General features: G+C 36.0%; 2 protein-coding genes across 2 annotated transcripts; both read right to left on the bottom strand.

Moving 5' to 3' along the window:
* Positions 1 to 4,583: 4,583 nt before the first annotated feature.
* On the bottom strand, positions 4,584 to 7,176 carry LOC149629863 (F-box only protein 41-like). The gene is made up of 3 exons (XM_089851764.1): positions 6,375 to 7,176; positions 5,262 to 5,377; positions 4,584 to 4,930 (listed from the first exon to the last, which is right to left on the bottom strand). Exons 1-3 carry the CDS (start codon positions 6,490 to 6,492, stop codon positions 4,868 to 4,870), a joined length of 297 nt encoding a protein of 98 aa, XP_089707890.1. The 5' UTR covers positions 6,493 to 7,176; the 3' UTR covers positions 4,584 to 4,867.
* Positions 7,177 to 7,553: 377 nt separating this feature from the next.
* On the bottom strand, positions 7,554 to 10,835 carry LOC149629862 (uncharacterized). The gene is made up of 5 exons (XM_089851720.1): positions 10,101 to 10,835; positions 9,855 to 9,940; positions 8,813 to 8,911; positions 7,786 to 7,935; positions 7,554 to 7,712 (listed from the first exon to the last, which is right to left on the bottom strand). Exons 1-5 carry the CDS (start codon positions 10,833 to 10,835, stop codon positions 7,571 to 7,573), a joined length of 1,212 nt encoding a protein of 403 aa, XP_089707846.1. The 3' UTR covers positions 7,554 to 7,570.
* Positions 10,836 to 25,490: the final 14,655 nt, after the last annotated feature.

The raw sequence follows: 25,490 nt of genomic DNA, 5'->3' as shown, positions 1-25,490 counted from the left end.
AGGTTAGGTTAGGTTTGGTTTGGTTAGGTTTGGTTAGGTTTGGTTAGGTTAGGTTTGGTTAGGTTTGGTTAGGTTTGGTTAGGTTAGGTGAGGTTAGGTGAGGTTAGGTTAGGTTAGGTTAGGTTAGGTTGGGTTCGGTTGGGTTAAGTTGGGTTCGGTTGGGTTTTGTTTTGATTGGTTAGACTTAGGTTGGTAATATTTTGGAAAAGGTGTAACAATTTTACGCCTTTTCCAAAATATTGATGTTTGTCATATTTCACTTCACAAATAATAATATGCCTTTTCCAAAAATTACTCTTTACAATTATCTACTTCCGAAATAAAATAAGCTTTCTTGAAATATTTTCTATTGTGGTATTAGAATTGTAAACTGATACAGCCTGAAGAATAGTGTAATATTTAAGTGTACTTTAAAAACACGATCCGATAGTAGGTCATATTACTGACTAAATGATCACAGAAAAAGGTAGTTTTCGAAAACAACGAATATAACTGTATTGTTAAGAAATACTCGAAACTTAAGACAAACACTGCTATTTCCCAAAATAGCAGCCGCTATTTCTATAACAGCGGCCGCTATTTCTAAAACAGCAGCTGCTATTTCTAAAACAGCAGTTTTGAAGAACACCGCTGTCTTTTTGGAATCGCGGCTGCTATTTCGAGAACTGCTCTACCGGGAACTGCTCATACGAGTTACACCCGGAAATTCGGTACCTTGTAAAAGTTTCCTCAATATACCGCAAGGGTCGCTAGGATCGCGCGTAACAGAAAACCACGAAAAGTAGAAAGCTTGCGTTGCGAGTCCCGGGGGTTGTTAATGGTCTTAGGTGTGAAAAATATCTAGTACCATGGGCGAAGTTTCCCGCCTTCTCATTAGGGCGTCGGGGTCATCTTGGAGCGACGTCGATGCGTCCACTCGACCGAAAACGCAATTAACTATCGATTAGTGGAGCCCAAAGTACAGTACCACCCAAACTTCAAATCTCCTGGCCTTACAACAAACTCGTTCTCTTTTCAGCAACCCTCAATGTTGTAAACTGTACTGATTGAGGTGTGACGTCATAAACGAAAATCGTTGTTTTCTTTCGCATCATCGTGAAAAGATGAAACAAAACTTCAATTTTAATCAATAAAATATATAATAGAACGATTGTAATCAAGAAATGATTTTTCAATAGGTGATTAAAAAATAAATTGCTTTTGGCAGTCACAATCTTCAACGGTGAATTAGAGGAGCTTAACTTTAACTAAATGTAACCCAATTTAACCTAATCTGGGAGCACGGCAGTGCTCCCCGCCAAGTCGAGCACTAGGGCTGTGCGAATAGTACTTTTTAAGGTATTCGTCGAATACCAAATAGCAGTGTTTTTGGGAGCCATCTCTCGGCTCGGAATAGGAAAATGACCAAATAATTTGACCAAATAGTGTGAAGTTCAAAAATTCGACCAAATTTAAATTTCTATAAAGCTATTCTACCAAATTTCAAATTTATAAATAATGGGACACGGAAAGGTACTTTTGAACGGCTGAAAACTTATTTTTGAACGAATCAAAGGTTTTATTTTAATCAAAATTAGGTTAGCTGTCAATATATCCCTACTCGCTTTGCAATGTATGACCTCTTCAATGTCCATGATACTATTTTTTTTAATAGTTATACTGTAGTGACATATTATTAGGAAGTTAAATATAGTTAGCTTCGTAGCGAGAAGTTGATAATAACCATTACCATTTAAAACATTTAATGGTTTATCCTTGTCTATGAACTTCTAAAGACTGAGTGGCTGATTCTAGCAATAGCCTCCTAGATCACGCGACTCGGTGAACGCGAGTAATACTTAACAGCCAGTAGCCACGTCAGAATTTTAAGGCTGTGTCTGCCAGGTCGCGTCATCTATGAGGCCACGGTCCAGCGGACACTATCACAGCGCCCATAGGGATAGGAGCATAACATTTATGTTCCTATCTCTATGACAGCGTCCTCAAATTCACAAAATCAACAGAAAAATTCGAAAACTGGTTGCGAATACCAAATAATTTGGTCAATAGACTGTTAAAAACATTCACTTTCACATTGTTTTATCCGCTATAGAATAGTCGGTTTTTCGAGGCTCATTATTTGGTATTCTAGAATTCTGAAAACCATTATTCGATTCGTCGGTGCGAATAGTAAACGTCAATTTTGACCAAATTATTTGGTCCGACCAAATAGTAACGAATAGTCTGCACGGCCCTATCGAGCACTGACATCCTTTTCTCGAAGCAACTCACGGCACTTTTAAGACCACTGTAACTTCGTGATGGGTATAGGTAAAAGTCTGAAATTTTGCTAGCCGCGAGGACTGTCATTCCTAGCAATAGTTTCCAAATTTCAAGCTCCTACCCTATATACTTTTCGAAATATCGAAGGTGAAATCTACCTTATTTTGTCACTCACTCACTCACTCACCGATCATCAAAATTCTAAGGTACTTCTAGGGGAGATAGAAACTTAAAATTCCGGATTTAGTTTTCATTTATTTTATAAAGCACAGAAAAATTAAAACATCCCGAAATTTTTATAAAATTGTTCTTTAGTTCTTTATTTTAAAACTAGATGGCGCTGTCGTCTTTTCAACAGAAATAGTGTGTGTTCTTGTTGAAAGGACGTAAAGGTCGTAACTGATGCTACATTCTTATATTAGGATATAGCGTACTATCTTTTTTGTATAATCTCTAGGGGTCGAAAGGGGTAATTCAGCGTAAATATGGGTAAGCGTTAGCAATTATATTGGCAAACGAAGTACAACGAGAGGGTCTTGTTTTAATATAACTACCGAAGTACAACGAGAGGGTCTACAAAAAGAAGTGAGATCCTATGAAAAACATTAACATGTGCAAAAATGGGCCAAGCCTTGCCTCGTGCGGCGTGCCCTTTCCGCCGTAAAACGTTCTGAGATCCCATGTAGAGCCAAGTCTGCCTTTTTGTTCTTATTCAATCGCCAATTGAACAATTATGTTATAAATTAAGTCCTTTTCCTAATTAATAACCAATATTCTTTGACTCTATCATTATTATACATCTTTGATCGTATCAAAAATATCGTGACTTGGCAATCGCATGTAATTACCTTATAAACGTGTATATGTAGGGTTATGCATAACTCGCCTTATAAACTTGTACATAGTATTATGCATGACTCATCTTATAAACTTGTACATATCCACTCGACCATAAACGATTTAGTGAACATCCCTCCAATTATTTTAAAATCGGCGACGATTTATTGAATATCCCCTCGACTCCCTTTTAATATTACTTACTTGCGATTGCCAAGTCACGATATTTTTGATACGAACAAAGATGTATAATAATGATAGAGTCAAAGAATATTGGTTATTAATTAGGAAAAGGACTTAATTTATAACATAATTGTTCAATTGGCGATTGAATAAGAACAAAAAGGCAGACTTGGCTCTACATGGGATCTCAGAACGTTTTACGGCGGAAAGGGCACGACACGAGGCTTGGCCCATTTTTGTACATGTTAATGTTTTTCATAGGATCTGCCCTTACTGTAACCTAAATTAGAAATCCTTTTACCAGGAGTTCATTATATAGCCTTGGAGGTACTGTGACTGGCGTTGGTTATGAAAAGTTTCCAAAAGCACAGTATTTTAGTACAAATGGAGGTAAAACAGTTTCTTCTGCAAAAGTCGAGGAGTGGTGTTTTTATACGGGGTAGCATATTTTCAAAGGGTAGGTCACCATAATTATATCGTAACTTCATTCAAAAGATATGTTTCATAAGCTTGTCACTGGTTACTGAGAGCCTCTCACTAGGTGATGTAGGTGAAACGTCATAGATTCTCGTAAAGCGACGCCTGGTGAGGCACTGTCAATTTGCTTAGTACAAACTAAATAAGAAGATGGACTGGAAAACCGAGAGTAGTCAATTCTCGCGTCGTTCTCGAACTAGCTCTCAATGAATTACGAATTATAGGTCATACATATGGAACGTATAAACTTTTGATATATACAATTAAAATTCGCTCAAAACGGATATTTTGACCCTACACACTCTCTTGCAAGCTTCGTTTCTCTCACAAAAAAACGACGCCATTTTTATCCAGTTGAATTTTATTTCATTTATTGGATATTTTTGACGAAGAGGGTTCAAAAATTCAGTATCACGCGCTGCTGTCGTACAAATAGAAAAAATCATCGCAATCGCCGAGCTGAAGAGGCTCCTAATGTGAACTTCCGTGAGAGTCATTAACTTCTGAACGTACTTCATCCCTAGAAAAATTATTTCTCAAGCGCAAATAAAATCAATACTCTTTTGTATGTGAACCACCCAGATACATCCATCTGTCTTCTCGATAAAGAACTAAAATATTCAAGTTTTAATCAAAACTACTTTCCTTTCTCTGAAATTAAGCATTGCGTGTTAATTAGCGCCAGTTTTAGGAAATGTTTGCAATTTAAATAGAGAAAAAGAATGAAAAAAATCGATTTCTTCCTTGATCTTCTTAAAGTGTAAAATTCAATAAAATCTACAACCAAATGATCAAGCTATAATTTTCAGCAATCCAAGATTGATAGGGATCAACATTACTTTGTTTAAATGCTAAAAACTCAGCCTGGTTTTCTCACACTCAATTTAAGTTTTACAAAATATATTTCATAAGTACGGGCAACGTTTTCACAGAGTATTTACCCCTTCGCTCCGGTCTTTCTTATTAAAGCCCTATTACGTTGGTTTAACTTGGTTATTATTTAATTTTTTTATAAATGTATCAATTTTGTGAATTATATTACATAATCGCCTAAAATTTTATTAGGTTAACATTATTTCTGATCGTTTTATTAAAATTTGGCAGAATTTCAAATTTGATTCAGGTCCACGATGCTTAGAATTGTGTCTAAGCCGCAATGATGGCTTAAATTCTATATGAGATAAAGTTTAATATTAGACAGTTACTTATAAGTGCTTAGGATTAGATGTAATTTTCAAAGGGGTAATGATAAATTACTCAAAATGCGATTGGAGATATTTTGATAAAGGTCTTGAAGATGGTTAAATTTTAGAGAAACTCGCGCAATATCAAGGAGTATTAGGCAGGGAGTGGAATGTTTTTAATCAAAGCAAATATGATTAAAAATTATGCAGGAACTACAACCCAGGGTATATGAAAAAAATAGATAATTGTCACATGACCAAGCACTCTTTTAGTAATCCTTCATTCTCCCTTCGAAACAAAATTTTGATGACTAATACCTGTAAACTTAAGATTTTCTTTTCATATTCAATTTTATTTTCGGGAAAATTTGGTTCCACAAAAAAGTCGTCTGGAGCGAGGACTACCTTAATTTTTCTTAACAGCTTACAAAAATCTGAAAAATAATATATAAAATCATATAATATAAATAATATGGTTTATAGGGTCGACATTTGTTTTCCGTACGAAAAGATAACAATTGCTCATGTAGAAGTGTTCCAACCGCTTAGCATAGGCCTGCAAGTTAAAATACACTATTCAAAGACCAAAGGTAAAATACCTATTTTATATTCTTACATTAGACAAAAGCAGTTCATAGGGACAAAACATGGAGACGAAAGATGTATCTATTTTCATTTTTAGTTCAATGTTAAAATTAAACTAACGAAATTTTATGGGAAAAACTGAAATAAATATGAATTAAATTTACTATTTTAAGAATAACTTTCGATTTGTCTGATCTCGAGAGAGGCAAATTGTTGTAAATACTAGGCTTATATTTTGCAAGGGAAACTAGTTCAAGCCTCAATACCGGAACATACAAGGGGGTAGAACCACTGCTGTCTCTGCCCAATCTCATGATACAAATATCCTAGAGCGCAAGCGCCAACGAGAGAAATGTTAGGCAAAGCTTTACCCCTGTCTTTCCTACTTAATTCTTATTACATCGAAATGCTCTATAGAAGACCCTTCATTTGTACGTGCATTGCACGGATATTGGTCTGTATAGTTCTAATAGGGGCCTATCAACTGACTTGAGGGAGAGATAGTCTGACGTCACGCAGCCCCAATAGAGTTTCCAACCTTTAGGGGGATGAAACTCCAGTAAGAGATAGAAGGGTGTGACGTTAGCTCCCTATTGGTTAACATTTAGTTACGGCTCTGTTATGACGTCATTAATGTAAATAAACTGAAAACACTATTGGTCCTAACAACCTATTACTTCACCTACTACACTAGAATTATTTTCCAATATTTCAGTTTCAAAATGCTAAAATAATTTATGTTGAGTTAAAGGTGTCCTTGTGTCCTATTTTTGTCTATTGGTTTTAATGGTCGTCACTCTTTTGAGCAAAGGTTTTCTTTTAGAGGAATTCGTTTATTGGACTCGCATTTCAATTGTAGTATGGCCTGTGGCGATACGGGAGTGTGCGTAAAATATACTGCTCGTAGGTTAGCCAGGCCGGCTCGACAAAGCGGAGGAATGGCTGACTCTTCCAATTCGCCCATGTGGTCCAATTCCAAGATTTCCAACGTTTCGCATCGCTGCGCTGTTAAACCCCAATTGATTCCCAGATGAGATGAAATAAAGCAAAGACATTGAAAGAGGAATGACGTCACTTGGGTTTCAGACTCGGGAAACGAAGGCCATTAAATTCAGAGCTTTTCCCATAAAGGAATCGTGAAACGTTACGAAAGGAATTATTTTAGAAAAAATTTGGTTTACCTTTTATGATGTTAAAGGATACAGGTTTGATTTAATGTTTTTCAAAGTTTCTTTCATTTTACAAAGGGTTAAATATAATTTAAAGACATTTTTTCCCAAAGACCAAGTTTAGGATATTAGAGAGGCTGCGTTGTAAAAGGCTTCAAAAATGATTGTTCAACTTGTTCCATGCCTAAGTTTGTTGAAAGCCATTTCTCATTTTACACAGGGATGAGGGAATAAGCTTCAATCAATGTTTTTAATGACTAACTTTGTTCATGGGATATTATAAGGTTTGGATACAACGGTTTGGGGTTTGATAATCTAAGTTATACTTTCTCGAAGGGTGATGTCAACAATTTCGGTTGATTTTAATCAGTGATTGAGTGTATTAACCAGATCATTGACCATCTTTGAGATCATGGGATGTCATAACTCTCGGATTTTTCATGACCAACTTTGAAATTTTATAACTGCTTGATATATTAAAAGGTTTGGGTAAAATACTTCTGATGGGTTATATTCTAACTGATCCTATATCGAAAGATATGAAATGCTAAGGAATATTTTGCACAGAAATCGAGCAATTACATAATGATGAAACAAAGTAATTTTCTTCATTAACCAAGTCTGGATTTTTATGTTTGGGTTAAGTTAAATGGAAATGAACAGATTATACTTGACAAAATAGTTGGATGAAATTACACACACGCGAAATTGCTTCATGCATTTTTGGAGACCTCATAAGACTGCTTTAAAACATATCTTGAGGTGATAATAACCCCACTTCTCATTTATGTAAAAAAACTAAGTAAAATCATCAAAATTATTGTCGAATCATTTTCGCAGATATTTTGTGTTTCACGGTTCCTTCATAGGCTACTATAATAAGGAATAATACTCGCCTATTGCTAGAAGACCTTTCAAAGTAACGCTCGTTCCACCGATGCATAAAATTTTCAAATCGGTCCAAGATTTTCCAATCGTCGATAGGCATCGGTCTGAAAACCTTTCGGGATGTTGACTAGATTTAAGAAGATACTTGCGCTGTTTGTAAGGTAACTTAATGTATAGAAGGCGTGCTCAAGTTGATATACCTAGGATATACTGGTGGGATTATGAGAGTACGCAAGTTGCGACAACCGGCGCCCAAACTCCAAATGGATTCGGAATTAGCGGGATTGGTGGCGCTAATATAGGCTAATTCCTGCAAGTACGGACAGTGGCAACTAACCAGCCATAGTGTTCTAAATACAAATGATACTCTTATGATCTATACCAAAATAAGTGTTTTACCATATCTATAAGTCTCTAACATCGCATATCGTTGCAAGGCACTACATTAAAAGTTTAAAACAACTGATCTAATACGGAGAATTTCCCTTCATCCCAAAAGAAAACCAGAAGTAAGATGAGACTAGAAGTAAAGAGCTCTAGCATTGGTAGTAGATCCTGGCACTAGTGAACAAATTCGAGGATTTTATGCCGCTTCCATTGCGCCTACACTAGAGGGAAAATAATTGGTCGAGTTCCAAAAACATTTCCTACTCCTTTCCCCTGAACCTAAAGCCGCGGAACACGGAGGCGGCTCCTTGAATCTAGTTCGGCCCCCATCTACCACCACCCGAGAGCGTCTCACGTTTCGGAAAGAAAATTCCGAAACCGCTACCAGAGGGCCAACCGTTAGTGTCTTATCAAGAATATTCACTATCGCTGAGTGAAGAATTTGGTAAGCTCAGTACTTCTAGTCTCATCTTACTTCTGATACTATAGATTCTCTAGAGCGTAACGCGTATCATAAATTTGAAGCATAATTAAATCGAACTGGATTGAATTATATCTGTTTCTTTTATGGTCTGGCACGTGTATCAGAGTAATATAGGTTTCGAAGTCATTTTTGAAACATTTATCGCCTTGTTATCGTCAACACAACCATCACCAACTGGGACTAGGGAAGTTTTTAAAGCTAAATAGTACATATATCTGACCTACAAATATATTTTCTTAGTCTTAATTTGACACATCACTGTTGTAGTTTTACTAAAATTCTCTGGATGTTAGCACCTGTGATCGTTGGAGACTTATAAATGGTTTAAATAATTACTTATAGGATTGGGAAAATACCTCTCAGTTAGATTACTTCCGCAATTGATTATAGAAATGGAAGTTATATTTTGTCGGGATTTCATTAAAATCGATTGTAAAGGTTTCTCCAAAGCGCCTCTATTTTGAAATATTTAACATTAATCACAGTTGATATATTAATGGACAAGCAAACTTGATAAACACCCATTTTTTCCATAGGAAATTTGACACGGTAACGTTTGCCCTTGTTACAAGGTTTATTATACATCAATTGTAAAATATTAAGCAGCTAACTAGGAATGGACATCCACTCTAAGCCTTGCCTTATTTCCAGTGTAGCGTTTCTTTACAGTGCATAGAAGGGTGTTAGCTAGTCCTATTTGCCACAGCTAACCGACAACGTACTATACTAACTAATACCAGAAGTGAGATGAGACTAGAAGTGAAGGGCTCTAGCATTGGTAGTAGATCCTGGCACTAGTGAACAAAGAGCAGATTTTATGCCGCTTCCATCGTGCCTACACTAGAGAGAAAAATTGGTCGAGTTCCAAAAATATTTCCTACCCCCTTCCCCTCCACCTAAAGCGGCCGAACACGGACTCGGCTCCTTGAATCTAGTTCGGCCGTCTACCGCCACGAGCGTCTCACGTTTTGGAGGGAAAATTCTGAAACCGCTATTAGAGGGCCAACCGTTCTTGTGTTATCAAGAATATTCACTTTCGCCGAGTGAAGAATTTGGTTAGCTCAGTACTTCTGGTCTCATCTCACTTCTGCTAATACCATTTTCCTCAGCAAGTTAGATAGAAAGGTAAAACTGGATAAAACCGCAAAAGAAAACTTAGTTAACAAGCTTCGAGTGAACCAGAAAACCTACGCTTATGGATTCAATTGACTTGAATCTTTGAAGACCCATCTTAAAATATTCTAAAGTTTCCCATTTCCTGCATCCAGCGTAAAATATTAATACCCTACCCAAATTTGTTTTATTTTTTATATTTAAAGGGTTATTTTTTAACTATTTATTATCAAGTATGCTTTCGATAAAAAAAAGCCTTGGTTTTTAAAAGGATGAAAGACTGACTTTTCTTGAAGTGGGCGTTTTAAATCGACATCTTCGAAAGTTATGGAAGTAAGGTTTTGACAATAGTCAGAAATATTCTCTAAAAACTGAAATTTCGAATTTAATCAAATGTCATGTTCCTTTAATTCAAACAAAACTCTGCTCTCATTGTTATCACGGGCCTATAACTTTCAATCTTCAGGGTTTTTAAACTAGAGGGCAGAGTTTTCAATGAAATATACAAAAGAAATGTTTAAGTACACAAACCTTTGGCACTATTAAACAGTTAGTTAATCGCAATTTGATCCAATAATTTGGCATTTGAACCATGTCTCTCCATGACCTACAAACTGACCTAACTTTCCAAAGTGTAATGGCGTTCAAATAATAAAAAACTAACTGAAAGACCTCATCTGGATTGTTAAACCTTTGACGACTTGAGTGAGGCTTAACTTCAATGGGTTCTTCTTCCCATTGGGACAAGGTATCGGTGGATAGAACTTTGGGAAATGTTGACTCTGAGAATGAGAGAGTACCATCACCGCCATTTAAATCTTTGAAAGATTTACTTAAATCAACGTCAACATTTGGTAACGATGAAAAGTTGTAATTTTTTGGCACATCCTCTGACAGGGACTCCGAGTACCCTTGAAAAGTGACTTGAGCCTTATTTCGTAAATGACCGACTCTTTTAAAGGACTCGTTTATCTCCGATATGAGTCTCGTGCTAGGGTTACGTTTTGGTGTCCACGTGGGTAACCCTGGTTCAACTGCTGACACATTTCTCTTCGATATCGGTGAGGTATCCCTTGATGTCGTTGGTTGGACATGTTGCGATAGAAAACTAACGCCAGTGTTGAAAGACGCGCGTTTTTCGAGGTTACCAGGTTGAAGTTTATCACGATAAAGGTACCCGATTGAATGACAACTTTCCGCGTGATGGCAAAGTATCTTGAATGTCACAAAGACTTGATTGCATTTCGGGCAACGATATTCCAGCATGATTTAATTGACTAAAATTTAACTGAAAGCCTCAGTAGGTTATCTCTGCAATTACGCTAAACATACGACTTAAAATGATAAAATTGCGCATTGAAAACCAATAAATCAAATATATAACTGGCACTTTTAGTAGCGTTATTCACATTTCGTTTTCAAAATTTTCCATGTTTCGTTTTTCATATTGGTGGACTTTCATTTACTGTGTACAGAAGCGAATATAACAGTCCAAACAAACCGTTGCTATGGTTACAACGATTTTACGAAAGCCGCTTTCACATGTTTGTTTTGACATCTGTATATTTTTTAATTATAATTATTTGCTTTCACAGTTGAGTAAATTTTCAAATTAGTTAATAGAATGTTATATCTTAATTTTATTTAAAATAATAGTAAATCTTTAATTCAGATTAATTTTTGGAGTTGCTGTGTAAACGCTAGATGGAGAATGTAGTTCTGAAGCCGTTTCAACTTGCTTGATTTGCCATCTGTATCTTTTGAAATTAAAATTAATTGCTTTTAAAGTTGAGCAGATTTAAAAATTATTTAATAAGGTATTATATTTTAATTTTACGTAAAATATTTGAAAATGCTTAAATCAGATTAATCACTGGAGCTTTGCTAGATATACGCTAGATGGAAAATGTAGTTCCACTGGCAAGCAGAGAGAAAGCAGCTTGGAGAGGAAAAATCGATTCTCCGTATTTTTAGAGCTCTTTATGAACATTCCCAATTACTCTTACGTTTGCAAGCGTAATTTGAGAGTAATTAGATACTCTCGAAGCTTTTCGAGGAATCCGTTTTTGGATATCGGTGTGCAGAGAAATTTGAGAATGAATACTCATTTCACATTAATATTTAATATTTGTTTTTATTAGATGTTTCGTGCATGTATACTTGGAAAAAATAGTTTCTTTGTTTGTGTGTTTGATTGATTTTTATGCACAATCACAACTCGTTGGATTTTTGAGTATACTGCACCAAGGCTGATATCAGTAACACAGGGGGAGGGGTTGTTGAGTTGCTGAAGGTGGGCCCGCGAACCCAACTACTAAGCCTGTTAAGAACGACCAATAGGCCTTTTCAAAAAGTCCACTATACAAAATATGTAGCGGGGAAAAAAAGCAGAGATGGAAGGCATTTTTCCCTCCCTATTTTGTGCGCGCGCATCTGTGAAACGTCATTTTTAAAATTGCCTATTAAAGATCCCGAACACTTTTTGAAATACACCTACGTTTTCAATCAAGCATTTTCATTCGAAAAAATATTTGACATTTTAAAATTTTACTAGACAATGTCCTGTGCCCTGTGCTTTTTTACCTGCCTCGATGCAGGGTAACGTTATCTGCCATCCAACATTTCTCCAAGATGGAACGATCATTAATAAAGACTTAAAGAATTGGAGTTAAAAAAGGGTTATTAATAGCCCAAGCGACGTGAAAGATTAACACATTAAATTAATTTTGATAAAATAGGCGAGTACCCATTAAAGAGCTTCCACAACTTTTTCCTAATTTTCTCTGGTTATCCACAACTTTTTCTACAACTTTCACCCTTTGAAAGTGTGATGACACATTCGTGAAGCGATGGATGGATGGGTAACACCCGTCCGAGCTCTAGCGCCAAAGACTGGCGTAAGGTCTGGCAATGGTCTGAAATGAAAGCAACCCTGACTCTCTCAACGTTACAAAGTTCCTGCGACACTTCCCCTTTGTTTCCTCGAGCTCCCCGATCCCTATTTGCACCCCTTTGTAAACGTAAGTTGGAGTAACAACAGTGGTACGATGTTCGCCAACCATATCGATATTTTAACAGGCGCTGCTCTGTGTACGTTCGACACTCGAAGAACCGTGTTTGCCAACACTCATTTATTTGCCATGACGCGGAAAATTAACTCTTTTTTTGTTTTCATAAAGAATTATAGCTCCGATCTCGATGCGTCCTGGGTAGTCAGAAGAAACCCCAGAGGCCCTCTAATTCCTATAAAGTCCTACAATTTTAGAAGAATGAGCTATAAAAGTTACATATGTTATATTTTCACCATTTTTAACTTTATGATGTAGTAAATCCTTTTCACTTTATAGTTCTGTGTATTTAGTTAAAAGATCGAAGACTCATTATTGATCTTGCATAGTAGACTTGGTTTTTTTTTCAAAAGAGGGCCGCAGCAACGTCTGCCTGATAGAGATTTAACACAGAACATCCGGTATGTGGATACAAAGACATAAGATAGGGCTTCGAAGTTACCAGTCGACCAAAGTCCTTTGGATTGAATCCACATAAAACGTCTTTGTATGATCCACATACTGGAGGTTGTTATATAAAAAAATAGTTAGAAACCAGTCAGTCTCTGTTTTACTTTTGATTTTGAAAAGGGCATTTTGATGATAATTCTTAAACGTTTGTTAGTTTTGATATTCCTAAGTCAATAAAGTTTACTTTAGTTCATTATAGGTCCGAATTTATCTGCAACTGTTGCTCGTACAAATTAACTTGTGTCTGTGGACTATTAACACACGCGCTTGCTTTAAAAATGCTTTTAGTGTCTTATTTCGCTTAGTTTTAATCTTAATTCCCTCTTAAAGGTATGTAATTAATTAATTATTTTTCTAATTAAACACTTAGTCCTGGATTAGGTTCTATAAAGTAATTTTTTTCTAAAAACATTTTTGAATTAAGCAGTCTTACATAAAAACATCAATATTTTAAATATATAAATATAGTTAGTCTCATAGCCAAAAAAACCATGTTTGTAGTTTTAATTTTTATGATTCGTCGACGCATTAAAAATTTTTAAATTCTGACACAAGTGTATCCTCTCAATTAGATCAGGAAATGAATGATTTTGACTAGTTAACCCCTTTAAAGCCAGCTATATCCCCACGGACAGTGCACCACTCGCGCGAGGAAATTGGACCAAAAATATTAACCCTTCATATCAGATATAATAGCACTTTCACCCCACGGTATCATAAAAAAATCTTATAAAAAAAAATGGTCGAAATTTTTAAAAACAAGTTCAGCCAGACATATTACAGAATCCTCCCCATCACAGAAGTAATTCTTATTTTTTCATTAAGTTAAGGTAATTTAAGGCATAAGTGTCCCAACCTTCATAAATCTACCAACACTTTTTCACGGTTTTGCAAAGTTATCGAAGTTGCAACACATCATTCGCTCAATTACAAAAATGTATGACATTAATGTTCACATAAATTGTTGTAATTTTGAATTCAGATAACAATAATTTGAAGAATTTCTATGGTATATTTGGCTTGAATATAATTTTTGGTGAAAATATTACTTTATATGCGCTGTATTAAACAAGGTCACTAGACTAGACTCCTAAATGAGCCCAAATTATTTGCAGGTCAATAATGACTTAAAACTACCACGTGGTCTACACATATTTTGTAATTTAATGTGAATTATGTTTACGCAAAATTTAACAGTTCATGTAAATATTTCAGGTCACAATTGCTCATAAGAGGTGTAAATAAACCAACCTGCCAGTCGACACAACCAGTCACAATAATACTTAAAACGTTCTTCCCTAGAAAAAGACTAAAAAGTTAGCACGAGATCAAAAAAAGTAATATGACGTCGATGGAACAGTTTATAGAGTGTAAAGGGTAGCGAGTAAAACCTTAATCCTATTAATTACGTTAAAGGGTGGAACCGAAAGGAGTGCTGGTAAAAAGGGCTAAATGTCGAAAGAGAGTTTTTATTCATCCGAACTGCTTTCAGTTCATTAGCGCCACTCTCATCCAGTTCGATGGATTTTTTGAGTCAGGAGTCGCCTAGAGAATTTCGGAATGGGATGACATCACGTGCTAAGGCAAAAGGGTTACAAGCGGTCCCCGCGAGATCCCGATGAGGCCTCGCGCTAAAGCAAATGCGCGCGTCAAAGAACCTCTCTAATTAAAGCATTCGGTCAACCGATGAATAGCGAGAGTACCAAAGGACCAAGAGCAATTCACGTGCAAAAATATCTTAAGTCACATTTTAATATTTGACTTTTTAATTTCTTGGTAAAATCCTCAAGTTGAGATGGATAATCATGTACGACTTGTTAAAACTCATAGGAAAGAAAGTAATATTAACTAAGTGCCCTGAATATCGTAAACAAGTTGCGATTACTTAGACAGGTTAAATTTTTTAATTGGGAAGAGAATTTCCAACTAATATTCAACTTTACTATATGATAACCAAATAAAAATGGTTAAGTCAGTGCTTAACCGTAACTTCCTGCTAAGTTACGTGATCTTACTTTCATTATTCGAGTCAATTGGTTCGATAAAACTGACTTAAGACGTTTTTGACTTAATCGGGAGTAGAGAATAAGAGAACCACTTTTTTAAAGAGTTAAAGAAGAACTGTCGTCAAGGAATTGTGATCATCGCTAAAATGTTATTCTTTGAACCTGCACGAATCGCAGAGACGAATGTTTAGTATACGTTATTTATATTTGATTGCTTTTTAGTGTGTTTGTTTAATACCGTATGTATAGTCACAATTCGTTCATTTCCGAAATTAACCGAACTGCTAGAGTGGCGTCAAAAATTGTGAAGGTTTTAGAAGTAGTTTAGTGGTTGAAATCTTCTCATGGTTTAAACGGAGGTGAACCCCTATTCTAGACCAGTATCATTTTCGCCTTATCATTAACCAATAATTAAGGGAAAAAACGTTAGGGTTTAAAGTCTTCAATCATAGAATGTTTTGTGGCCCAAGAACCGGGAGTTCTTGGGCCTCAAAACACCAGAGCAACAGCGCCAGCTTAGCTAATGTATTCATTTTGGATGACAATTCTCCTTTGAAAGGGTAAGGGATTGATTCTCCCTTTCCGCCGTGTCAGAAAGAGTTAGGGACACGGGGACTGATGTAGTTTGACGAGTTTCGTTGCCTAAATGGAATCTATTCGTCATCATGTTACATTTTCTCTCTTGGAAAAATATTTCTCGCTCACTCGAGTGCCAAAGGGTTCTCCCATCAACCCTCGCGGGATCAGTACGCGCCGCCAGAGAACAGTTCAAACTTTCAAAGCCCGGATGATTCTTTTTAGTGACTCGTCAATGGAATTTCTCAAAATGAATAAGCCTAATTATCAACCCCTTCCCTCTTTTAACCCCGCTGGTCCCAAAGTATTCTACACGGTGCTTTAGTCATCACGGAATCCTCTAGGCTAATCAATGATTTCAAAAGGAATTTTCATTTACTCAATGCGCAAGTAAATATTCGTACAGAGTTTCCCAAATGCCGTATGCTAAAATTTTCAGATAAGCTTTTAAATGTCGAGTTAAAATAATAACTAATGTTATTACATAATATGTAACCGAAAAATGTTTATGTGACCCGTGGTAGTTTTAGGTCATTATTAGCTCACTGTTTCTAATAGTGTAGTCTATACAAAGTAATATTTTCAACACCACATTTAGGCGTATAGGGCACAGACAAAAATTCGACATAATTGTTCAAAAGCTGAAATGCAAAATTGAAAGTGATAATAATTGACATGGAAATTAAGATTTGAAACTCAACTTAAAGTAAATTTCTGGAAACACCGATATTGTCAAACTTAGCAGCTCTACTTGTGAGGAAAGAAATGGTACAGTCATTTTTAAGGAGTATACTATGTCTAGATAATAGTTGTACAAATTTCCACGGACTTGTCGTGTTAGCGCACATTGGTGCATGCGTGGTATTCCATAACGTGTTTTTTCAGCGTGCATTAAAATGTGACTAATCATGGAAATAAATGAGGTTTACTTGCGTGGTGACGGCTGGGTAATGGGGTCAAGTCACCACCGGCGGACACCTTGTAGGAGTGTCGTAATGTATCTACGTATTCCCTCAAACCTTGTCGCGCAGAATTTTGGTTTACAGGATTCTCGACTAAACTACATTAATAACTTAGTCTTTGTCTTCAATTCATATTTTCCATAAATAAGCAGACGATGATCGAAAAATCTGTGCAGGGTCCTCCCTCTCACGATCTGGCGCGAGTTGCATCGTAAATTTATCGTTCGAATTCTTAACCAGAATACATTAGTCAGGTTTCAAATCCTCCTATCTTGGAAACAATGGCTGCATGGTGCATGGTGGTCCCGGCCTATTTGCGCAAATCAAGTCTTACTACTCATAGAGAATTTGGTAAGAGGAGTAGAAGATAATGCATGGTTTTCTAACCAGCGTGGGAAATAAGGCGGTGGCGCAGGGCAAATGACCAGTTTAAAAATTGCCTGGACCAGTTTAAAAATTAAATTGGAGGGGAGTCAGTGGTCCACGGGACCACTAAGAAAATTCAAGGGTAACCAGAGTCCAGACATTATCTCAACTATTTAATTATCCACTTCTTTAGTTTAGCAGACGACGCGCCTTGGTCAATGGTCATGGACCAGTTTTTTTATTCTAGACCAGGGGGTCGCTGGCCCAATGTCCAGTTTTAAAAATATCCTTATTTCCCACCCTGTTTCAACCCTGAGTTACATGGTCGTCTGTTTATGAGTCTGCTCAAACAGGCTTATGTATTTACCTCTCGCACAAGTAATTAAGTCAAATATTCAATAAATATTTTCGCCAGCTTTTATTGTCATTATCATTATCATTTTGTAGAGTTTCGATAAATGAATATAAGAAAATTCAAATTATACTTTTCCTCGTAATTTTCTTATTTTCTGATTTTCTCATAAACATAATCTTTTTGGTAACTCTTGTTAAAACAGGGCTATAAAAAGATTTCAGTCTTTAAGCAGACGACATATTCTAACCAATGAGAGCGATTAATTTAGTCATCAGAAAGTAGATGTAGTTTCTTAAAGAATCCCAAAGATGATGGTTAAACTTCTGCACATAATTTTATTTCTTTAAAGGCAGGAACCAATCGAAACTCGACCTCGAGGTCAGAGCTAAAACTAACGTTTGCCAAGATTAGCGGGTCTTCCACTCCTCGACAATGGGAGCGGGAGCATCTAGTGGCGTTTGTTTAAACTAAACCACAGCCACCACTTGTTTTAAACCGAATGTCACCTGTGCAAAGGCTTAAATCTTCTGCTCCTCTTGGTACATTCTCTCTGTTCTGTAGCAGACAAATAGAACGACCTTTTCTAAAAAATTCGACCCTGGCTGCACTCACAAAGGTCTAAGGCCCGAGTTCAAAAATGGTAACGAATTAAATCCAAAGTTAGATTCAATGCATTGTGCTGCCTGGGGTGGGTGGAGTTATTAGACAGTCTTCTCCCGCTGTTTCCAAAGCGATAAACTCTTGGTGCGTCCTTTTTAAAGATTAAACTCGTTTATTTGTCTCTGAGGGATCATTATTCTTCGCGCCTTTTAACGCTCCCAGCCCCATCTTCCTGAGACCTTCGATACCATTTATAAACTGCGGAGTGGGACTATAGGGTGCGTTTATTATAGCAAAAATATAGTAAGTGAACTTTAGCTCGAAAACGTTTGAGATATTATGAAATCTTTCAAAGTTTTAGGCTCTTTTAATTGGTCCTATCAAGGGGATAAAGTAGGTTTTCAGGGTGCGTGTACCAGGGCAGAGTATAGTAGCTAAACTATAGTCTCAATTGTAAGGGATATGTACGAAATCCTTGGTGTTTTCAGAATTATTTAAATACACAATTTAATTTGTTTGTTAATGGATCTTATAAACCCTATAGTGGATTGAAAAACCGGATATGAATTGCACTTGAAATTAATTTAAAACTATTACAATACAGTGCAATGGAAGACGCTAGGGGGAAGTAAATGAAATTAATGTATACCCCTAAGATTCGGGTAGCAAAATACATCTTTTCTAGTAGTAATTTGAATTATAAAAACCATGGTTTTTTCCCCCAAATCTATTTATGGCTTTTTTGATGCTATGTTTTGCGTAAAAAGATCTTTAAAAATTTAAAAGAAAAAATATTTTAATGAAATTATTAGTAGAAAAAAATTTACCTGATTTTATGCTAGTTAAAAAGTACTGTACATTAATTAGATTAATTTTTTTAAGGAATTCAGCGAACTGTTTTACGACTGTTTATCAAAAATATTTTTTAAGAAATTATATTAAAATAAGTCCTACTCGTTGATATATTACTTTTCAGGGTCTATTTCTACTAATAGTTGAAAGCGAGCCTCGGCTGTGGTTTAGTTACAACAAATGCCACTAGATGCTTCCATAGTTGAAGACCTGCTAAGCTTAGCAAAAGCTAGTTCAACATTTGCTTAGTATTACCTCGGAATTATTGTGATATCACAATAAGAAAAAAACATAGAAATTTGGAGTTACAACATCTGGGCTCTAAAAAATTTGCTACTAGAAATATATCGCGAATCATTTCATTGTAGAGGGAGCGCTTCGTCATAACAGCCTTTTAAATAATAGATGGGGGTGGTGGGCCAAAGGTTAAACCCACGGGGTCAACGAGATTATAAATATACCTTCACCGTAACTTAAAAATATATGAGCTAGTAGTTTTTTTAGTATGAACTTCATTCGTTATCTTGAAAAAATAACGGTTTCACCCCGAGCATCCAACCGAAGCTCCTATGATTTAGAACACTCCCATAAACATGGCTAGAACTAATAAAATACTATAGTCATAGACTTCGCACGCTTTGATAATAAATTTAAGAACATTTTTATTTTTTAAATTTATGCATGGGTGCCTAAAAAATCAATGTCTAAATAACTTCAGAATTTTTATTTAGGCCTATTATAACTTAAATGTGCATCGCGAGATTTTTGGATAAAAGTTTATAATTAGTGTGAAAAAATCCATTAATAGGGGCCTTCAAAAGAATTCTTCAATAATGCTAAGTTAAAGGAATAGCGACGTGATTTAAAAATTATCTCAAATCTAAAGAAAACCTTACTTTTTTGAGAGTTTAAACTCTTCTGATTCCAAAAATATGCTTGATTAATATTTAAATATGAAGGAAAACACAGAAAAAACACTTGAAATTTGGGGGGCAAAAGCAAATTTGCGGAGAAGATTTTTGGCGGGTTTTCTCCTTGCTACGTCACTCACGGCATCTCGCGGAAAAGCCAAGCGCGCGCGCCCGAGACTCCCGAGTCTACTAATGCCGCGCGAATCTGAATAAAATAGGCTTAACGCGGCGCTGAGACACTAACACGCGTCACGTGAGCGACATCTAGAGTGAAAGTTTCTCCTTACTACGTCATTAAGCGAAACAAAATTTTAACTAGGCCTTTTCCAAACACTAAACTTTGATTGCAATTTTACAAATTTCTACGAAACCAAATACAAAAGTAAACATATCATAATAAACTAGATTTTTCAAGGATTTTTTTAGCATTTTAAGTTTGTGGGTGACGAAAATTATGTCACTAACACTTTAATTTTACCCAAATTACACAAGTTTATGCGACTTTTTCTACCGATATAGGTTTGCTAAGCAGATGGAAAATTAACCCTCTAGAAGCTGGATGTTTGATAATCATACGGGCTCAAAAATATATAAGTAGTTGATTGTGGTACAGTTTAGACTTCATAACAGATGTAATAATTATTTTTCTTCTAATAGTGATACCTTTTGTTCAAATCATATTGAACATTTGAATTTTAAATAATTTTTCAATTTCAATTGCTGGTGTGTGGTGTTATTTCCTTACTGGGGGTTGAACTAACCACAGATCTAATTTCAATTATTTATTGCGCTAGTTCAAACTCGAATTCATTCGTTAAAGAATGCTTATTGCGCGTTTTAAAATCTATAAAGATATTATTTGACGGAATTAGATCCCAGGTTTACATGACTAAAACTAATCGACCTAAAAATAATCGTAAAGTAAATTGCTTGGCGATTGGAAAACAAAGGATTTGTCAACTTATTTAATTTCAATTGAAAATTATATCTAATCCTCAATAAGCGGATTGCAATAAAATTTTTCGTGAATCACAGCCATTGTTTATTTACACTTTGAAAGCCAACACGAGCTGATGAGTAACCAAATCTAATCGTAGAGATTAGCTTTTCGGAGGTCATAAAGATATGACTAACTTCATAATCAAAGACATTGTGTAACACATCTTAATCACGTCTTCGTTCAAGTATTTGTTGATATAACTTATATCATGAGTAAGGTTTAAAAAAATTAACGATTTGTTGAAGCTTTTGTAGTATTGTTTCTCTGGTCATACAGAGTGGAACAGATCAGATGAACACATATTTTAAGTACAGTGTTGTTGTACCACTCGTAAATTTCAGATCCACCATCCTTATTTCTAGTTTTAAAGGTAGGCTTGTCGTTTATGATACCATAAGTTTGTAAGATATATTCCATAAGTATGACACTTAATGTAACACTTCGTAATTCTAGAGGCTTACTAAGAGCTGATTCAAGAACAATGCGAAAATTGATTACACGCTGTTTCGCAGTCCATCTTCCTATTTATTCTGTTCTAAGCCTTTAACAGCAGCGCCTCACCAGGTGTCACACTACGAGAATCCATGACGTTTCACCTACGTCACTTCATGATAAGCTCTCAGTAATCAGTGGTAAATCCTGAAAGAAAGGCTTTTGCTATTTTAGGCTTATTCTATGGTAGATCCTGAAACATAGGTTTATGCTATTTTAGGCTTATACACCTACGTCACTTCATGATAACCTCTCAGAAATCAGTGACAAACTTAGGGAACATATCTTATGAACTTATGATTATACTGATAATGTGCAGTAGTGCAAAATTTTAGTCAAAATCAATGTTCTTCTGTATAAAGAGTAAAAAAATAGAAAGTGTGTTTTGATCTTTTCGACGACAGCATCTGGTTTTGTACTGGTTTACCGAAATATCAGAACGCGCCAGGCATACAATTGCGCACCTCGAACTTACGGTACATTTGTTATTATCTTAGTCCTAGCATTGGTAAGAGGAAACGGGGGAGCTTATTGTCTTAGTCACGTCGTAACCCGGACAATGATGTTATGTCAATGATGATACCGTTGCCTAGGTAAAAATTCGCAAATCCGGAGAGTTTGTCAGTCAGGGACCAGACCGGGCCGGGAATCGGAAGCTTGCATGCTCCTAACAAAACAAACCTAGGCAAAGTAGAGAAGTGATATCGGCATCAAAAACTCCCTTGCTCGCTCGAGCGGATGTGACTCAACGGATAATTTTCGCCCTCTTATCTGCTCCTAAACCGAGAGTACTCTCTCTCTCTCTCTCGCTCCGCGGCTTCTCTGTTCCGCCGCTTGCAATGCGAGTCGGTGATAGTTCAATAATTTGACGAAGTGCATTTTTGGAATCATTTGCTAAAACTGAACTTTAGTCAAGGAGTTTGAAACAAAATCTCTCGAAAGATTTGTTTTGTAATGTTGACATGAAACACAAAAGAGGCAATGCCTCCACCCATCATTAGTGGTCGGCATTTGGATAGGATAATATCTGTTTGTTTTATATTTATCCATAATTTGAAATTATCCACGGGAAGTCTATGATTAATGCAATGTAATCACGAATAATTATCTGATTATTATCCATGGATAACTGATTAACCAAAATTCTGTGGATTATCTTGTCCAAACGCCGACCACTAATGACATCACTATGACGTCAGGAAAAAAAGCGCGTGAATCCTATGCGCGTCTCGAGCTTCCCGCCAGTCTAAACTGATAGCGGAGAGTGGCACCATCTCACGTGAAAAATATATTTGTGACGTCAGCCTACAGGGAAACGTTTTAGCCTTTCATAAAAAGTGGACTTCAAATAATTTCACATGAAGCATTTTCAAATGCATATTGCGGCCAAATAACCGCATTCAGAACAATGTCACTGTTAAAAAAGCAAACTAGTTTCTTGTAAATTTAAATTAGTATAGATTAAAACTAGGCTGAAGGACCGCGGTGGTCCGAAAGCTCCCAAAATAAATAATTTTTAGTTTGTAAATAAACTTATAATTTTAAGAAGCAGTTCCGTTTTTAATTAATAAAATGTTAGAATTAAGAACAAACACGCAAACAACTTCCTGAATATATGACTGCACATGGTAAAACCAGAAGTAGGGTGAGACTAGAAGTAAAGAGCTCTAGCATTGGTGGTAATAGATCCTGGCACTAGTGAACAAATTTGAGGATTTTATTCGCCGCTTCCATCGCGAGTGTCTACACTAGAGAGAGAAAAAAATTGGTCGAGTTCCAAAAAACATTTCCTACCCCCGTTCCACTCAACCTAAAGCCGGGGGTGTACACGGACGAAGCGAGTGCTTGAATCTAGTTCGGCCCCAGTCTACCACCGCGAGCATCTCACGTTTTGGAGAGGGAAAATTCAGAAACGGCTACCAGAGGGCCAACCGTTGGTGTGTTATCAAAAATATTCACTTTCGCCAAGTGAAGAATTTGGTTACCTCGATACTTCTAGCCCCTTATCTTACTTCTGGTAAAACTAACCATTATCACTTGCTAGTATGTTTAGTTGTATCTGTGATTCGCCTCATTATTATTTACCGCGTCGCATGGTAAAGCTTGGGCGGTGGGCGTTGAGACTCCAATGATTATTGACGTGATTAAGTGGCGTTTCCCTTATCGCTCATACTATACTACAAAACTGTATTAACCATCTGGCGGCAACCCGTGCAAACCAAATCCCTCCTCGTTCCGGAATACTGCCTAAAAGACTAGCAGACTACAAAAGGAAGATGAACGGAACCGAACCGAACCTAAGCTTGGATATTTTTTTCGATACTATCACCCTTTTTTGAGATTTTCCCTGAAGATAAGAAAAGTAAGAGGGGTTGGACAACTGCATGAAATGTTGTACTACTTTTTATGTCGAATTTTCTACACTTCATTCGATATTAAAGGGGAGTAACGAAATCTTTAAGTCTGTGTGAGTAAATTCGAAATATTAGAAGAAACCTTGAATCATTGAGATTAAATTCGATGTCATGGAAATCACGAAATATTTGAGAATAATTCTCAAATCAATGAAGAAATTGCGAAACGTTTCAGATTAAATCTCAATCAATGAAGAAATCACGAAATGTTTGAGAGTAAATCTCAAATCAATGAAGAAATCACGAAATGTTTGAGAATAAATCTCAAATCAAAGAGGAAATCACAAAATATTTGAGAATAAATCTCAAACCAATGAAAAAAATGACGAAATGTTTGAGAATAAATCTCGAATCAATGAAGAAATGACGAAATGTTTCAGATTAAATCTCAAATCAAAGAAGAAATCACAAACTTTTTGAGAATAAATCTCAAATCAATGAAGAAATCACGAAATGTTTCAGATTAAATCTCAAATCAAAGATAAAATCACGAAATGAATTCAAAGAATATATGACGATATCTTTGAGATTAAATCAACTACTAAATCACAAGATCTTTGAGGTGAAATATGAAATTATCGACCAAATCACGAAATCATTGATAAAAATTCCTAAATGAAAGACAAAATTGCTAGATATGTTTAAACAAAAACCGATATTAAAATAAAAAATTTTAAAGTTGAAGAAAACCTAGAAATATACTGTGATCTTTGTCGTGATAAAGCCCTCATAGAAATCCTTAAATCACGAAAAAGTTGATAAAGGTTCAAAAATCTCGCATTCTTATTTGGGAATGTGTGTCCGACTCTTTGGAAAGTCATCTTCACCCCGTTCGTTATCTACCCTTTCCCTATTAGGCGCTGTATTCAAGATCACTCGCATTTGCGCAATAGGAAAAGCTGAAGCGGATTAATACGTAATGTTAAATACAATTGGAGAGAAGGTATAGTTAGAGTGAACTGGACCTTGTATCGCTTTCCAATTTTTGGTTTGGGAATGGTAACGTGCGCTGCGGTTTTATAGCATTAAGCACCCCTTTTTTTGAAGTTTTGTGATTTCATCTGGCGTTTTGCACGAGGCAACGGCTTCCGCCTCCCATTAGGACCCGCATTAACGACTTTATCTCGGTTTTGTTGCTACCCCGGTTTTTAATTGAATTGTCAAAATTTGTCCTAATTCCTGTCTATGGAATACTGGATTCAAAAACAAATGAATTTACATAAGAGTTTGTAATATTCAACTCCCTAAGTTATGGTTTAGGATGGAGCGGTTTATAAGACAGAGTTTGTGCTGAAAAAATCTTGTTTATACACGGGAACACTCTCCGTGCTTTTCCTAAAACGTTGGTGTAATGCAGGGATGATTTGTGTGGGATTTACATTTGCTTGTAGTGAAATTATATAAGTTCACGCAATGCCTTTCAAGGGAATGTGAATTTACAATTTCATATCATACTTTACCACGAAAATTGTATTATGTTACACTTTCGAGTCTCTACTTTCAAAATATCAAGTTTTTAATATAATTGAACCAAATTTTCTATTTTAAAATCCATTGAAAAATCACGAAAACTCATTTTCGATATATCAACAATTTTGTCTTGTCGAGCTTGTTCGCCCGTTTGATGACATCTAGTGGTCGGCATTTGGATAGGATAATATCTGTTTGTTTTATCTTTATCCATAATTTGAAATTATCCACGGGAGGTCTATGATTAATGCAATGTAATCACGAATAATTATCTGATTATTATCCATGGATAACTGATTAACCAAAATTCTGTGGATTATCTTGTCCAAACGCCGACCACTAATGACATCACTATGACGTCAGGATAAAAAGCGCGTGAATCCTATGCGCGTCTCGAGC

This window comes from Phalangium opilio, unplaced genomic scaffold (genome assembly GCF_054372755.1).
Source record: "Phalangium opilio isolate 3A_F unplaced genomic scaffold, DU_Popi_V2 ptg000105l_1, whole genome shotgun sequence".
NCBI classification, from domain to species: Eukaryota; Metazoa; Arthropoda; class Arachnida; order Opiliones; family Phalangiidae; genus Phalangium; species Phalangium opilio.
Note: the sequence above shows the minus strand (reverse complement) of the source record. Positions and strands in the feature narration are given on the sequence as shown.

Excerpts from the sequence above, each read along its gene's own strand:
- LOC149629863 (XM_089851764.1), bottom strand. The coding sequence starts at position 6,492 with ATGGGCGAATTGGAAGAGTCAGCCATTCCTCCGCTTTGTCGAGCCGGC. Across the intron at positions 5,378-6,374 it reads GGCCATACTACAATTGAAAT|ATTTTTGTAAGCTGTTAAGA; the intron begins GCGAGTCCAATA and ends ATTATTTTTCAG. Across the intron at positions 4,931-5,261 it reads AGAAAATCTTAAGTTTACAG|AATTTAAGCCATCATTGCGG; the intron begins GTATTAGTCATC and ends TATCTCATATAG.
- LOC149629862 (XM_089851720.1), bottom strand. The coding sequence starts at position 10,835 with ATGCTGGAATATCGTTGCCCGAAATGCAATCAAGTCTTTGTGACATTC. Across the intron at positions 7,936-8,812 it reads GGAAGTAATCTAACTGAGAG|AACACTATGGCTGGTTAGTT; the intron begins GTATTTTCCCAA and ends ATTTGTATTTAG. Across the intron at positions 7,713-7,785 it reads ATCCCACCAGTATATCCTAG|TCAACATCCCGAAAGGTTTT; the intron begins GTATATCAACTT and ends TCTTAAATCTAG.